At 37.9% G+C, this 16,376-nt stretch overlaps 1 protein-coding gene across 6 annotated transcripts in view; it reads left to right on the top strand.

The window, feature by feature from the left end:
* The window catches only part of LOC135109281 (hemicentin-1-like), a 65,996-nt gene extending 50,143 nt beyond the window's left edge, over positions 1-15,853 (top strand). For 4 of the 6 annotated variants that reach the window (XM_064020569.1, XM_064020567.1, XM_064020566.1 and 1 more), the window contains exons 74-108: positions 173-313; positions 552-680; positions 1,134-1,297; positions 1,404-1,521; positions 1,923-2,113; positions 2,401-2,537; positions 2,951-3,020; positions 3,332-3,473; positions 3,842-4,011; positions 4,267-4,402; positions 4,777-4,907; positions 5,015-5,111; positions 5,394-5,607; positions 5,778-5,905; positions 6,119-6,288; positions 6,888-7,065; positions 7,218-7,382; positions 7,582-7,721; positions 8,000-8,173; positions 8,348-8,486; positions 8,659-8,790; positions 9,011-9,188; positions 9,458-9,693; positions 9,872-10,003; positions 10,116-10,235; positions 10,351-10,470; positions 10,651-10,782; positions 11,006-11,134; positions 11,846-11,968; positions 12,438-12,608; positions 13,507-13,626; positions 13,891-14,017; positions 14,143-14,339; positions 14,618-14,699; positions 15,177-15,853. In XM_064020569.1, coding sequence (XP_063876639.1) covers positions 173-313; positions 552-680; positions 1,134-1,297; positions 1,404-1,521; positions 1,923-2,113; positions 2,401-2,537; positions 2,951-3,020; positions 3,332-3,473; positions 3,842-4,011; positions 4,267-4,402; positions 4,777-4,907; positions 5,015-5,111; positions 5,394-5,607; positions 5,778-5,905; positions 6,119-6,288; positions 6,888-7,065; positions 7,218-7,382; positions 7,582-7,721; positions 8,000-8,173; positions 8,348-8,486; positions 8,659-8,790; positions 9,011-9,188; positions 9,458-9,693; positions 9,872-10,003; positions 10,116-10,235; positions 10,351-10,470; positions 10,651-10,782; positions 11,006-11,134; positions 11,846-11,968; positions 12,438-12,608; positions 13,507-13,626; positions 13,891-14,017; positions 14,143-14,339; positions 14,618-14,699; positions 15,177-15,276 — 5,033 coding nt within the window. In that variant the 3' untranslated portion in view covers positions 15,277-15,853. The remainder of the gene's footprint in view (positions 1-172; positions 314-551; positions 681-1,133; positions 1,298-1,403; positions 1,522-1,922; positions 2,114-2,400; positions 2,538-2,950; positions 3,021-3,331; positions 3,474-3,841; positions 4,012-4,266; positions 4,403-4,776; positions 4,908-5,014; positions 5,112-5,393; positions 5,608-5,777; positions 5,906-6,118; positions 6,289-6,887; positions 7,066-7,217; positions 7,383-7,581; positions 7,722-7,999; positions 8,174-8,347; positions 8,487-8,658; positions 8,791-9,010; positions 9,189-9,457; positions 9,694-9,871; positions 10,004-10,115; positions 10,236-10,350; positions 10,471-10,650; positions 10,783-11,005; positions 11,135-11,845; positions 11,969-12,437; positions 12,609-13,506; positions 13,627-13,890; positions 14,018-14,142; positions 14,340-14,617; positions 14,700-15,176) is intronic. The other 2 variants (XM_064020570.1, XM_064020571.1) reach the window with 2 other exon arrangements.
* The last annotated feature ends 523 nt before the right edge of the window (positions 15,854-16,376 follow it).

Genomic DNA, 16,376 nt, shown 5'->3' with positions numbered 1-16,376 from the left:
TGCTGTGTGATCTAAGTATAAGTTTAGATCACTCATGTTTGCCTCTTAAAATATAAAACTAATTAATACGATAACTAAATAAACACTTATAGGAAAAAAGCATGTTAGAGAAGCTTTCATTGCACTTCAGACTTCATGACAAGAATTTTATTCTTGTAATCTTCCTCTGCAGCATACCCATCAGTGGAAGCTGAGAGAAAGCATGTGGTTGCCATCAGTGGAACAGAAGTGACTTTGCGATGTCGAATTGAGGGCCAGCCTGCCCCAACCACGAGGTGGTTCAAGGCTCACCAAATGATCAGTTCAGGTCCAGGTATGTTAAGTTTTAAAATTCATTGTATATATGAAATTTTATAGAGGTAAAATGATTTCCTTAAGAAGCCTTTGAAGGTAATAAGAAATATAAACTTTATAGATGATTCCACAATCTATCATATTATAATTTTGTTACCTTTAATTCATAGACTTTGATTAATAAATTCATTAAAGCTGTTTTATCATGAGCATAGGGCTGTGCTTCAGTTTTGTATCTTGGACTTTTTTCTTATAAGAATTCGAGGTGAAAGATGATGGGTCTCTACATCTGCCTCTTGTCTTGCCTTCCCTTGCTGACACCTACGTCTGCACCGGCCAGAACCGTGTCGGCTCAGCTTCAGACCACATGCAGCTTGTGGTGCAAGGTGAGACTTGACTTTCTTGCACCATCACCATCATTTCAAAATGTTCTTTGATGTCTGTATCTTTTCTCTCCTCTAGCTAACAAATATTTCTGTCTTATCAGAGAAATTTTTATAGATTAGGAATTTTGGAAGTCTGGATCTGGAAAAAGACTAAAAATTTATAAGTCTAGATCTGGAAAATGACCAAAAGTTTTCAGATATAAAAATTATTTTGAAATTATTTAATTGAAAAACAAGACAGATAGAAGAAAATAATTTGTTTCATAAATTCATATGAATCAGTAAAGTGTGATCTTTGACTGTAAAGTTTGAAGTGAATTATGACTATTAAGGAACCATTCCAGGAATACCTGCATCATATTTCCTCTCCTCTAACAAAGGAAAATGCTTGTATATTTTTTTACTTATGATTAAAGGCACATAGAGTTGCTTGATATCACTAATTTGTTTCAGAGCCTCCATTAACAATGCATGATGAACAGAAGGAAGTGACAGCCACTGAAGGTCAAGAGGCTGTCCTTACCTGTGATGTTACTGGTTCTCCCACTCCTACAATTACCTGGGCAAGACCAAATATGGGTCATACACCTGTCACTCCAGAGAACCCACGCATTAAGGTACCTTTCTTAAAACTCTATTACTGTGATCTTTATTTGCCCATCTCTTAGTATATATTACCAGTAAGGCTTTTCCATTGTTACAAATTGGTATTTATATTTGCAGGTATCTGGAAAGGAACTTATTATCTCATCAGTAGTGCCAGAAGATGCAGGTGATTATGAGTGTACTGCTCAAAACCCTGCTGGCCACACCAATGCTCAGCTCCTTCTTACTGTTCATTGTGAGTTTTCTATTACGGCAACTTGAAACAGTGGTAGAAATAGAGCTTGTCTTTCCTTCACATTAGTTCATGAAATATTTTGCTTGAGACTCATTTGTTTTGTTTTCATAAGAGAGAGAGAGAGAGAGAGAGAGAGAGAGAGAGAGAGAGAGAGAGAGAGAGAGAGAGAGAGAGAGAGAGAGAGAGAGAGAGAGAGAGAGAGAGAGAGCAAATATAAATAGCTTCACAAAATATGTCTTGAGCTGCAAAGAGGAATGGAAGATAGTGAAAAAAAAAGTCCACTTAACCTCACTGTATTCTTGAGTGTTTTTAAAACTTATTTTGAATTTCACCTCATGCATATTATTAAAAAAAAAGACAAATTGAATAAAGGATAACATTAGCATGCTTACATCTTGCAGCCCCACCTTCAGTTAAGGAGGCAAGGAATGAGTCTGTGTCACTGAAGCGTGGGGAGGAACTAAGGCTGAGTTGCACGGTGTCTGGCCATCCACAGCCTCGCACATCGTGGCTGAAGGACGGACGAATCCTCTCCAACACTGCCAAAGTACTCTTACAACCAAATGGAGATCTTGTAGTGTCTCGAATACAGGTATGGTTCAGTAGTCTTATGCTTTTGACCAGCTTTTACAGTAGACAGAATATAACACTAATTTTTAGTCATATCTCTTATAGTTTCTTTCAAGAGAGAAGTTTCAAGACATCTTCCAGTTTTGGATGATCCTTTTAACCTTTTTTTAGGGACTGGCACCTCAGTGGGCTTTTTCTTTCTTTTTTTTTTTTTTTTTTTGCCCTAGACCAGTGCCCCTCACGTAAAAAAAAATAAACAAAACAAAAAAAGTAGTAAGCCTAATGAAACATGAATTTTTTTTTTTTCAGGCATTAGACTCTGGGGTTTACACCTGCCTGGCAACAAACTTGGTGGGGCGTTTGTACCGTGATGTGGAAGTAGATGTCCTGGTGCCCCCAACCTTTGTGGCTCTGCCACGGAGCAGTGAAGTCACTCAAGGCCAGCGGTCAGTGTGGCTGTTTTCGGTTTCTGCCATATTACCTAACCCTTTCAGTGCTATTTGGTATATCTTTCTTTAATTACTTCCACTCTGAGATATCCTCTCTTTTTTACAGGCAACTACAGACATTGTATTAGTGAGAAATTACAAAATCTATTCTTTTTTATGTCTGCTTTCTTGTAGATGCTAATAAAGACTCTATACATTGCTTTTAGTGATGTAAATTATTACGTATGCAGTGAAAGGGCTAAATACTAACAGAAGATGTAAATATGTCTTATATATTGCAATTCGAAGTTATGTTCATGTTCATCAGTAACCCTTGTGCAGTTGCCAGATGCAAGACTTCAGATTATTTATATTTTAGTGCTTCATTTGAATGTGTTTATTCATGATTGAATTTTGATTAATGTTTGCAGGTTTGAGTTGGAGTGTGAGGCTGTTGGAAACCCTATACCATCAATACAGTGGTTACTTAATGGAGTGCAGGTAAGGATTAATGTTAGAAAGTATCAAGAACAAAATATATACATGGATAATAACATTAAGGTGAGATAACAGAGAATCGATGTAGAGAAATACTGTGCAGGGTGTATGACATCAACAGACTCACTTGAAACTAGCTCTTACATAACTGCTGAAAATTACAATGAATATGTGAATGATAATTGTCTTAATTTTTACCACTAGAAATATTTTTGCTGAGTCGTATTTAATGAGGTTTGATAATAACTGAATTTTTAAAAGACCCAAGTGATATAGTGTATTTCCTTTCAAACAAGTTTATGACTCCTCAACAGGTAGATGGAGTGACCTCCTCGCTGGGTGGATGGTCTCGTCTGATGGTGGAACATGCCTCCAAGACTGATGAAGGCACTTATACTTGCCTGGCTGAGAATGAGGCTGGGCACAAAAAAGCCATTGCAGCGGTCCAAGTAAAAGGTGAAATATTTGTGATTTATCTTTTCTCTCTCCCTGTATGTTTTCCTTAATATGCTCTATGAAATGTAACTATGTATTTAAGCAAAAAAGGAACAACTGGTTAGGTCAGTTTTTGTGCTTGTACTTGTATTTTAGTTTTCTGCTGCATTTTCTTATTCTTGAGGTGTTTTTATACTTCCATTTTCAAGGAGTCCAAGGCATAAAATATCTAAAATGTCTAATTCATCTGATCATATTTATTTTTTCTTTTTGTTTTATATCTGTCTTTATTTTTAATGGCAAAAAAACTATATTTGTGATTGAACAGTCAGGTGGAAGGGAAGAGGTTTATATAATGAATCCATTGTTTTGTGTTTCCCTGGTAACAGTTCCCCCAGTTATCATGTATGGACCAGAAGAAACCACTGTGTTGGAGCTGAGTGCCGTGACCTTGGTGTGTGTTGCTGAGGGTGATCCAGTTCCATCCACAACCTGGATCAAGGAGGGACACTCACTACAGACATCTGACAGAGTCACACTAACCCCAAATGGATCCTTAGTAAGTTTCAGTTCATCATCATCATCATCATCATCATCATCATCATCATCATCATCATCATCATCATTATCATCATCATCATCCCTTTATACATCCATTTCATTATCCTAATTTTGATCTGCTTTAGCTTGCAAATTTTATTCTCCTTCACTGCTCTGATTTTTATTAGCATAAAATATTATATTCCTTATACGAGTACAAGTCATATGTAAATGCCTGTATACTTCACATCAATGATATACCAATGTTATTTAGGTCATCAATGCATCCCAAGCCTCTGATGCTGGAGAGTACAAGTGTGTGGTGAGCAATGGAGCAGGAGCAGCTGAGGCCACAGCCCATCTGGTTGTCCACACAGCTCCCATCATCACCACTCCACCTGTAGCTCAAGGTGAGTCTGTGTGTAGCAGTCATCACATTTATTGACATTTGGAAGATGCTAGATAACTGTCATAGACCAATATTCAGAAATGCTTTGCTCTCCCACCATGACTATTTTCAGCAGCCATAAAGATGATCAGCCAGGTTCTCAAGAGTGTTTCTTCAGTTAATGATATAGAAATCATGTTAATCTGTCACTAGAACCATTAAAGTATCCTTAAAAACCTATGTAGCTTCAATTAAAGCCCTTTGAATGTAATGGAGGTGCAGCACAGATTGTTTCAGAATATGGGCCATAGTGTGTCTGAAGTGTATAACAAGTTAACTGACATGAACATCTTTGTCCCCTGCCACTGTTTGCACATTCATTCCTTGGGGACTCAGTTGTGGAGGTTGGTGGCATGGTGGTGTTTGACTGTGTGGCAGAAGGCTCTCCAGCACCTGACATACAGTGGAATATTTCTCCTGGTGACCTTCATTCACGGTTCCAGAAGCTGACAAATGGTTCTCTTCAGGTTAGTTTTCAAATGCAGCAACAAGCATTTGGTTATACAATCCCAAGTATTGCACAATGCTTCACCTTCAATTGCTGTCTCTAGTACCTGATTATGTTTATTTACAGTTAATTGCAGCCCAAATGGAGGATGAAGGCCAAGTTATCTGTCAAGCTTATAATGATTTGGGTGAGGACTTGGCTAAAGCTAGTTTGTATATCAAAGGTAAGTGCAAAGCAACATCACCTTGTTCCTCCACACATAATTCAATGTTTTATTTCCCATTAAAGAAGCTCAAGTTATTGACAAGCTATGTAAGCTTTATTATGTCATTCAGTTTTATTAAAACATTTCAATTTTTTTTGTCTGAAATATCAAATTCCATGAAGCTTATTTACATCAGACAGTATTTTCATAAATATTGTGATGACTGGTGCAAATACCATAATGCAAAAAATCACTCCAAATGTACTACTCACAGTTTTAATGACAATTATTTTGATAAAGTTCCAGGATTCTGGGGGTCATGGGGACCTTGGTCACCCTGCAGTGTGTCTTGTGGTCCTGGCCAACAGGTTCGAAGGAGAGAATGTGACTCCCCAGCACCTCGACATGGGGGCGCTCCGTGCCAGGGCGCTGAAACCCATGCACGTCCCTGTCGACCCCAACCTTGTCCTGTGGATGGTAACTGGTCACCCTGGGAACCTTGGAGTGAGTGCAGGTGTGTCAGATATTTAGCTTTCTTATGAACAATAAATGTAATTGTATCATTATAATGTACAAATCTGTTTGTAACTGAAAATACCAAATTCAGTACTTATTATAGCAAGTTGGTTAGGTTGATTAATTACTAAGTTTTATCTATAATATCACTTCCTTTTACCTTATCAGTGCAACCTGTGGTGAAGGTGTACAGATTCGATCCAGGTACTGCACAGCCCCAGTGCCTCTGTATGATGGCAAGCCTTGCGAAGGAAGTGACATGCAGGAGGAGCAGTGCCACCTGAGGGACTGTCCAGGTAGGATAACATTGAAATATTAGTGTTCGTGTATGCAAAAATATTTAAATCCATAAGCAACAAAACTTGAAAGAAGGTAGAAGAATGTTTTTAACTCCATGAAATACAATTAGCAGTTCTGTAAATATTTAAGTTCATGACTCCTAACTTGGACCTAAATCTCCAACTTCATACAGTAAAGAATAAAGAGATTACAGAAGGTGGTCTTTACAGTGTCAGGACAATGGGGCTCCTGGAGTTCCTGGTCAGAGTGTAGCACCACTTGTGGGCAAGGACTGAAGCAACGTTCCCGCCTCTGTGATTCTCCACCTCCATCAGGAGGAGGAGCTCAGTGTCAAGGAGACAGCTTGGAAGTGACCCCATGCTCCAGTTCTCCTTGCCTGGTAAGTACACAGTCATACCATAAATGAATCAATGCTTATAAAATTTATGTACTCAGGAACTTTGTGACCACCTGTGTCCAAGCATTATAAAGATGTGAAGAAATGCTAGTGAATATTAGTGATGTACAGGCTAGTGCTATAGCCCATTCATTCCTATCTTGCTAATGGAGCCCAAGTGACTTTTGCAACTGTGCTGTTGATAGGTCAGTGGCTTTTGTAGCTTCATTGCTGATTAGTCTATAGCTCAGTCAGCCTGTTTCCCTCTCATCATAGACACTGGCCTCTTCACACCACAAATTCAAATTTTGTTTTAACACATTCCTAATTACTGTTACTGTTCAGTTCAGTGAGCAAGAATCTAAGTACTGCACAAAGTAAGGGATGTTCATGAAAGATATGTGAAACCTGTACATAGTGTGGAGAGGCTAGCATCTGTATCAAACATGGGACATGCTGACTGAGCCATGCACCAGTCAGTAACAAGGTTGCAAGAGTCACTGTTCAATCAGCAACAAGGTTACAAAAGTATAGGCTACAGTTGCAAGCCAGGAATGAATGGAGTATAGATTCTAATTATTATTTTGTATGGTTTGCATTAGCTGGATGGCAGCTGGGGAACATGGGAGGCATGGAGTGTGTGCAGTGTGTCGTGTGGAGGAGGAGTAAGACGGCGACTTAGAAACTGTCATGATCCAATACCAAGCAATGGGGGGCGCTACTGTCCAGGGTCTGACACTCAGGAGGATTACTGTAACCTTGACTTGTGCCCAGTAAATGGTAGGTGAACACCTCATGCCAATCTGGACACTGCTGTAAAAGGAACATGGCTTTGCTACACACTCTCAGTCTTTGAATTACTGTAATATTAGTTTGTTGAGTTTGAATTCTGGAGTATTCTTTTAGCCTTACTAAAAGGATTGGATGATCAGGTGGGTGGTCCTCCTGGTCACCGTGGGGCACCTGCACTGCCACCTGTGGGGGAGGCCAGCGACGAAGGTTCCGTACATGTGACAGTCCCTCTCCCTCCCAGGGGGGCCGTGCTTGCACTGGATCAGATGCTGACACTGAGGCCTGCAACACCCAGCAGTGTCCAGGTGCAATGGAACTACAGTAGTTCAGACAAAGCTGCCTTTTCATTCCCTCAGCATCTGAATGTACACAGATTTACTTTCATGATTTTTTATTTAAAATTTTTACATATTTTTATTGTCATTATTATTTATTTGTTTATTTTTATTTTTTATTTATTTATTTTTTTTTTTGTGTGTGTATTGATTGGATTTGTTATTCTAGTGAATGGTGAATGGGGATTGTGGGGTGAGTGGTCTAGCTGCAGTGAGTCATGTGGGATTGGCATCAGGACAAGAAGACGGCTGTGTGATGCCCCCTACCCCAGAATGGGGGGATCATCATGCTCAGGGGAAGAAACTGAGGTAAGTCCATCAGGAAGCCACACATGTATAACTCATTGCACTTATTTGTCACTTATGACCATCTCTGGAGTTATATCTATCAAAATTATGTAATATATTAGATGTTACCAATTTTATTGAAAACAAATGTGGATATTGAATTTACACAACAAAAATGTCTTTGAGATACTTTGCACATATCATATTTTTCATGTGCCAGATGGTCAATCAACAGGACCTTCATGTACCAACATTATATGTGTTTACGTGTTGAACCAAGTAGACTCATTGTCTTACAGACTGGTGTGTGTGTGGGATATTTGTGCAAAAGGCTGCCAGAAGTAGCCCGTGGTACTCTCATGGGGGAACTTAATGGAGAGGACCTGGGTATTGTCAAGCTCTTAGCCAATGTCTCTACTTTAGGCATGCAGAGGACAGTCACTGGCAATGTCAGTCCAGTCATACCAAAACATGTGAGATGCTATATTCTTTGTGCATGTTATCTATGTTAATGACCCTAATGTAAAAATTATATTTTTTACAAAGGTTCATTTTGCAGCAGTTGTTAGTGCAATACTTTAAACATTTTTACTTGTATGAGAGGAGTTGCTCTCTGGTAACAAAAGATTATTTTTACAATATTACAGGGTGCCTGGTTAACTCCATTACTCTCTCTGCTCTCTCCGGTGTACTGGATAGGAGCATATGAAATTAATGGAGCTGTCAATGGCCATACACTCACAGAAGGCTTCTTCCGCCAAGAGGCACATGTGGCTTTTGCTACTGGTGAGTTTTGGCTGCAGTGAGGCTTTGATCTATGATAATGAAGACCTCAGTTGGATGAATCAACATAGCAGGATGCATGCAAAACCAGTTGAATATACATGATATCTGAGTGTGTGGGAAATTCAAACAATACATATTTTAAGTAATGTAAGGAATATTTTTATATTTTCAGGAGAGATAATAGACATGACACATGTGGTGCGAGGTGTTGATTCTGATGGAACCTTGCTGGTGGATGTTATAGTCACAGGAAATGTGCCTTACCTTCCTCCTGGCTCCCCCATCATCCTTCACCCATATACAGGTTTGTAATGATTTTTTTTATTTGTGAAGTGTCTGTGTAAACCTTTCATGAGGAATGAGAAATTAATATTTGGTCAATTTTCAACAGTCCTCTTTACTTTTGGTTGGGGAATTGTTTCTATGACACATATAAATGAGTGTTTACAGTAAACCTTCTAGTAATATGAAATGTACTACAATGATGTGAATTTCATACACTTACCAAGTATTTTTTTCCACAGAAACTTACGTACAAACAGGCAGCGGCTCTCTCTTTGTTACATCTACACGTGCATTCTCTCTTGGACATCACCAACTCCCATATGCATGGAATAAGACTATATCATATGATGGTGAGCTAGGAAGCATGCCCTTTCTGGTGGAGACACTGCACACAAATGGGCTGGGCTCCTCATACAGGTATTATAAATTGTAGTATGTTTTGTCTTCAATTTGTTTCCATACAAGTCTTACCCTCTATGTTTCTGAAAATAGGTAAATCTTGACCAGTCATATTTGAAGCTTTGATACATCCATCTAGTGCTCATGAGCAATGTAAAGCATTCTGCAATTATAGTGGATAGGAAATAAAATTTTGAGATGCTGCCTGTGAGCAATAGGAATCTGTGAGAGGTGGTGCTTATAGATTTAAAAGAGCTGTGACTATGTTTTTGAATATTCTCTTCCAGCAATATCAAGCAAGAGTTGACTATGATGGCATCAGCTTCTATCACACCTGGAACAACCAGCCAAATGTGCCCTTCAGGCTTTACCCTGGATGAGACAGGGCCTTTCTGCCAGGACAACAATGAGTGTGGGAGCTCCAGTAGTCGCTGTTCCCATGGCTGTACCAATACCATTGGGAGCTATGTGTGTACTTGTACCCCTGGGTACACCTTAGGCCCTGATGGTTACACCTGTCAAGGTTTGTAACTTGTTTGGTGGGGAATGTTTTCTGCATTATTATATTACATTTGTGGGTGAGTTTCTGAGCGTGAGCATGTGTGTCAGCCTGATATATGATTGTGAATATTTTGTTTCTTGTCATATTGAAAAGATTATTCTTGGAGATTATGAAAAGTAAGGAAATTTTATTTTCTTAGATATGGATGAGTGTTCAATGGCAGGAGTGTGTGGCCCTCAAGAACAGTGTGAAAATACTCCAGGGTCTTATGTTTGCACTTATGCATGTGGGCATGGCCTTAGGAGAACCTCATCTGGTTCCTCTTGTGAAGGTGGGTTGATATCTTTTTAATAAAGAGATCATATTAGTGTTTTTTTATTTATTTTTATTAAATATTTTTTTTTTATCATTATTTCTTTCTACTATCAATTAATGTTTGACAGATGTCAATGAGTGTGAGGAGCAGCCAGGAGTGTGTGACCAGACTTGCCTCAACCTTATTGGAGGCTATAGGTGTGACTGTCGCCGAGGCTTCCGTCTCGTTGGTCAGAGTCACTGTGTAGGTCAGTCACCTTTGTAGCATTTATTGCAACTGAATAACAAATTTAAACAAAACTTTATATGTACTTTGTATATTGCTTGAAAACCTTACCTAACTTATTTGATTTATTCCTTCAGACATTGATGAGTGTTCAACGTTCCGGTCTCCATGCAGCCATGGGTGTGAGAACACAGTGGGATCCTTCAAATGCACCTGTCCTGAGGGTTACTCCGTCCTGCGGAATGGTCGTTGTAAAGGTTAGCATGCATGTTGTATGCTTTCAAGACTTTAAATTAGCTAAAACCAAATATTTTTTTACATTTGATGTGTGTCATCTTTTAAAATGTTTTAAACAATATTTCAATAATCTTACCTAGGAAGCACTTTTCTATATTCTATACATTTCTCTAATTATATTTTCATTCTTTATCATGAAGACATTGATGAGTGTAAGACCCACCAACATAATTGTTTGGAGGAACAAGAGTGTGAGAATAGAGAAGGTTCCTACACCTGCATAACCAGTTGCCCTCCAGGCCTCAAGCAAGCCTCTAATGTTACTTGCACTGGTGAGTATATTTTCTACCACAAATCAGAGTATAGTAAGATTGTGTAATTGAGATATGCAAGCTTCTCCAGCATTCATCAGTGTTCCTTGTGGACAAGCTTTAGTCATTACTGTGATTAGCAGTGAAGTCACTCCAGTCCATTTTGTCAAAGCAATCTTGTATGGGTTAAAAGTTTTTATTTACTTGTCTTGTCTTGGCATGATTATGTACATTTCTGATACAGATATTGATGAGTGTAAAGAGAGACTGTCAGGCTGCCACTACACTCAGATCTGCACCAACACCTGGGGTTCCTATGTCTGTTCCTGTGCTCAAGGCTTTAGGTCTGCAGGTCCTGGTCAACCTTGCTTAGGTATGTGAGTCCTTCATCATTTCCCTCCACTGTAAATTGTGTATTACATTGTTGCAGTGAAATAGAAAAAAATTTTTTACTTCTCATTTAACATAAAAAGCCACATCAGTTTTGCAAATATTATATTTATTATAGATGGGATGAATGTTTTTATGAATGAAACATTTCATACTTTTCTGTATATGAATATCTGTATATACATGTTTTTGTATCTCCAATATACTTGTGTTTGTTCAGTACTAGCTTGGGTGCCAATTAGTTATATTTCACATTGCTGTTGGAATAAATTTGCATTTTCATAATTTCCATTTGCTTTTGTATATTTCATTTTTATGCAATATACTTCTTTCATCTCATTCACCCATCACCTCTGTGTTTGCTGGCATTGATCAGTTTCCCTGTACAAGAGATCTTCCTTTACACTTAGCACTGTGCTTAATATTATATACCTAGCATAGGCATGCTATTCTGTGAAATGATATATCAAATTTGAAGTGAAGGAAAGAAAGGAAAATAAAGAAGTGACTATCATCAGTAATATATGAGTAGCATCTCTTCAATTTGTCCTGACTAAACTGCTGTAAAATTTCACATATTTAGCTGTATGGTGTGCAGAACTATTTGAACACAATGGTAATAATATGATACAACTTTACAACTTTCCTTTGTATATTTCTGTGCCATTGTCATATTGGCTGATGGTGGGAATAGATGTGAACGAGTGCTTGGCTTCCCCGTCCCCGTGTAGCTACCGCTGCCACAACCTGCGGGGAACATATGAGTGTGTGTGTGCCCCGGGACAACAAAGGCTTCCTGATGGAAAATCATGCATTGGTGGGCTTTTGTTCATTGTTGTTTGGTGCTGTGGGATTGATATATTCTCATTTCACAAGGCCATCCTTGAAGCTTCAAATATTTAAAGTATCTGGAGCTGAACATGTTTAAACCAACAGATTCTAAGGAAACAATTTTATTAAATAAAAAATGGACAGCATTTACAGAAAATACGGCAATTAATTATCAGATTGTCAGTTATAAAGCAATGTTTCTTTGACCATTATGCTGTCAGTACCTTTTCATAAAAGTGCTTAAGCTATTTTGAAATACACAGATATGCCTCGTATAAGGTATAGTAGAGATCTAAATCAAGATACATATTACCTCCAATCCACTTGAGGTTGGATTGGTTTAAAAAAAAAATTTTGATTAAATTATTGCAACTCTTACAGAAAGAGGCTTATATCACACCACATAATAGCTCTTGAGTATCTTAGTTACTGGTTGGTGGCGCTGCATGTTGCAGGGCTTCAGTATGTAGAGGATCCTCGCACTCGTCCACTCCTTCCCCCTCGCCGAACCAGACCTGCCTCACCTGGCTACCCAACCTCTGAGTTTCAAGAAAAACTGCTTCAAAAATTCTACCTCCAGAATAGCTGCCCTGCAGGCTTTGAGTATTTTAATGGAGAGTGCCAAGGTATGGGACAGCAAACTTTGGGCAAGATTAACATTTCAGTATTGTAATGTCAAACATAATTATCACTGTTGCACCTCTCCCTTTATCATTTCTAGTGTCATGACAATTTTTTTTTTGATTATGAGATGAACTGATTTACTGTAGCAGCAGAGAATAATAACACCACAGCAGTTTGGATTCAGAGAATCTCTGTCAAGCCTACTGTCTCATAACTCTCATGATGGTTATAAATTTACTGCAAGAGAGACAGACTTTTGATACTTCAGAGTACCTTAAAAGTTTTGATACAAAAAATGAAACCTCATAGTGGAGTTATTGGGTGAACTATTGCTTGAGAATAAGAAGGAAGATAAAAGCAGCATTCAGATGAGAATTCCCTCACCCTCAGCACTAGCTAATGATACACCACGTAGGTACTTTACTCATTTACATGTTTATTTTGTGGAATCCATCTTAGCTACTTCTACAGCTATACTACTAACATTTTTTTTTGCATAAGAAATTACATTCATGCATTCAAAATATTAATCTTATTCACATAAGTTTATTTTTGGGGTATCCTTCTCCTCCCATTTCCTCCAGACGACAAAACCATTTCTGATTACTGCATTTTCCATCATTCTACAGTTCATTCCTTCTCTTTCATTAAACATGCTAATCTTCCTATGCATTTCTTAACTCATGCTTTCTTTTTACACCAAATGCACCTTTCTGACAAATTTAAATCCTGATTTTCTCTGATATGAGCCTGGCCATGATTTTGTTATCTTTTGTAAACTATGGCTGCTTAATAAGAAATGTTCAGAAATATATTCATTGGCTAATGAATAGTAAATCTGAGAACATTTATTCTATAATAAGATAAGGAAGTTTTCATGCTTGTGTAATTCTCTTACAGACATTGATGAATGTAAGCTGCGTGACAGATGCCAGCACCAGTGCCACAACACCTATGGCAACTATGTTTGTCTCTGCCCCCCCGGATACCGCCTCAATCGTAACCAGCGCACCTGTGATGGTGAATATGCCTTCTTGCTTTTTGTTATGAAATTTGTTATGAAATTTGATTGAGTTGATATTTGGACTTTTTGGGGGCTTTAAAGAAGATTACAAATTTATGGAGGGGATGCTAGATGGAAATAGGCTGGTAGGTATGTTCCACATAGAGGCTGCCACATGTAGATTTGATAGCTTCTTGCAGCTTCCTTTATTTTGTTATGTTCTTATGTTCTAAATCATAAAAGGTTAGGTGCTTAAAAGAATCCTCTACATGTGCTTGCAGACATTGATGAGTGTGTGGAGCAGTCTGTGAAGTGTGGTGTGGAAGAAGTTTGCTTTAACCAGAGGGGCTCCTATCGATGTGTGGCCATGCATTGTCCCCCTGGTTATCAGCGTGACCTGTCTACTGGGTAGTATATTGTGTATTTTTCCAGTGCATTAATAAAATCCACTTGTGGGAGTATATTCATTGCAAGACCAATGCAAAAAAGTAATTATAAGTGTCTTAATAATTTGCATTCTTCTCCTGCTCCAGCTCTTGCATCCTGGATTGCCGCCGTGGTGGGGCCAGCTGTCCGCCTGGTGTCAGTTATGCCCATATTTTAGCCTTCAAGACAGCTTCCTTACCAGCTGGTATTAAGGCTAACCAGGATCTGGTGAGACTGATGGCCTATGATCAGCTGGGCAATTTGGTGCCACAAACTCTCTTCACCATCATTGAAAATGAAACAGGTATTTGAATGGCTTCCTTGAATTCAGTTACATAGTTTCATGCACATTTTGGGAGATATACATACAGAGGACTGAGAATGGTTTTTATACATAGCTCAGTTCTAGCAGTCTCTTTTCTTATATAGCCATCTATCTTTCTCACATATTCCATATTTTCACACTGTTCATATTTTTGTCTATGTCTCTACTTTCAATGAGAAACTAATCAGTGTGCCAAGATGACAGTGATTCATTCTTGTAGTAGCTTAGGAATAACTGCTTTATTTCAATGTCTGCAGGGGTACGATTCAGAATTCGTGTCAAGAATGGGAGAGGAATCCTTCGCACTCTACAGCCCCTTGCAGCAGGACGGGAGTACCGGTGAGTTCTGTTTCCTCATTGCTTCAATGGTATTTCATGTGGTTATACTTTCATCTTTAGCCCATTTACTGTTATGAAGTGTTTTCTTTCATGCATGTGATGACTGTGGGTACAATTTTTTTTATTGTTTATATTTTCACCAGGGGCTGATGGGGCTAAGAGTGTGAATGATGTGTGTCTGGTGCCTTGTATATGGGATTACCACCCTGGAATATAGAGATAAATAGATGATCTCTAAAAATATAGTTACTTATAGATATTAAAGTAGTGATGTAGTTTTAGATGGAACATTATTAAGAAGGCAGGATTAAATGAGCCATCTCTAACTGGTGCATTCTCAGGAGCAAGCATCAAGTATACAAGTAGGTATAATAAATCATAATTCTACTTGACATTTATCCTATACTAATTAGGTAGAATGTCAACCTTAACTTAATGGTAATGTTTCATTTTGAATTCTTTCCTGTTTTTCCTCAGGATGATTGTAGAGGCAGTATCCTATGATGAAAGGGAACACTTCATCAAGTACTCCACAAGGTTCATCATTTTCCTACACATATCAGAATACCCATACTAGACAATGTGAGACTTCGTGTACCTTACCAGGGAAGCATCTTGAGTGCAATGTGTATTTATTTTAGTAGTATATTTTGAAATATACCTGAGCCTTTCAAGTGGATTAGGTGTGGAGGAGCAAATGAGGAAAAAACTTAGTAATTTGTAGAGTAGTTTGAGAAATTTTTCCACCTTCCCTATTTATTTGTTTCCAGTTGTTAGTTTTTACTCATCACCTGAGAGGAGACTAAGATGCTGAACTTAGTTTCAAGCTTTAAAGATAAACTATTAATATTATTCTTAAGTAGTTTATAATTTAGTGTAAGTTAGGAATAATTAGTATAGTTGTATTGAAAGTAAGTATTTTTGTTCTTAGAAGCTGTATACACTTGATTTTTTTTTTTTTTTTTTATTCAACATGTAAATGTGTCTGCAATGTGAATCTCTTTGTTTTAGTTACACGTATGTATTTCAGTTCCATCATACTCAATACATCCATTTTCCATACTAAAATTCAATGTATGTAGTTTTTAAGACACAAGTTGATCAAAGGTAATACCACACTGTAAAACACAATAAAATTATGATAATAACAAAAACATTATGGCAGAAAAACTCCAAAGAAGGTATGATAAATTTGTAGTTTCCAAAGTAATCTTTCCCAGAAGCAATCCATGTTTTACGAAACCTCGAGAGAGAGAGAGAGAGAGAGAGAGAGAGAGAGAGAGAGACTTACACAGTTAATCCATTATTAGAAAGAGAGGGAAAAAAAGAAAGGTAAGTACTGCAAGGCTAACGCTGCAGTCTGCATTGTAACGTGGAAAGAGGGATGAGAGGAAGGACACACACACACACACACACACACACATAAGACAGCTTTGGAAACCTAGAAAAAGGTCTATTACATTTCTCTTATCACTGCCCAAAGCCAGTTTTGGAAAGTGGTTTAAATTTTCTCTCTCTGTTCTTTGCGTGCCGTACTTTCGTTGTGACGAGTTTTTGGTGCTGGGTTGTGAAATCGAAGGGATTATTACTAATATATATATATATATATATATATATATATATATATATATATATATATATATATATATATATATATATATATATATATATATATAT

The sequence above is a fragment of the Scylla paramamosain genome, chromosome 18, assembly GCF_035594125.1.
Source record: "Scylla paramamosain isolate STU-SP2022 chromosome 18, ASM3559412v1, whole genome shotgun sequence".
NCBI classification, from domain to species: Eukaryota; Metazoa; Arthropoda; class Malacostraca; order Decapoda; family Portunidae; genus Scylla; species Scylla paramamosain.
The sequence above is the reverse complement of the archived record's forward strand: the minus strand, read 5'-3'. Positions and strand labels throughout refer to the sequence as shown.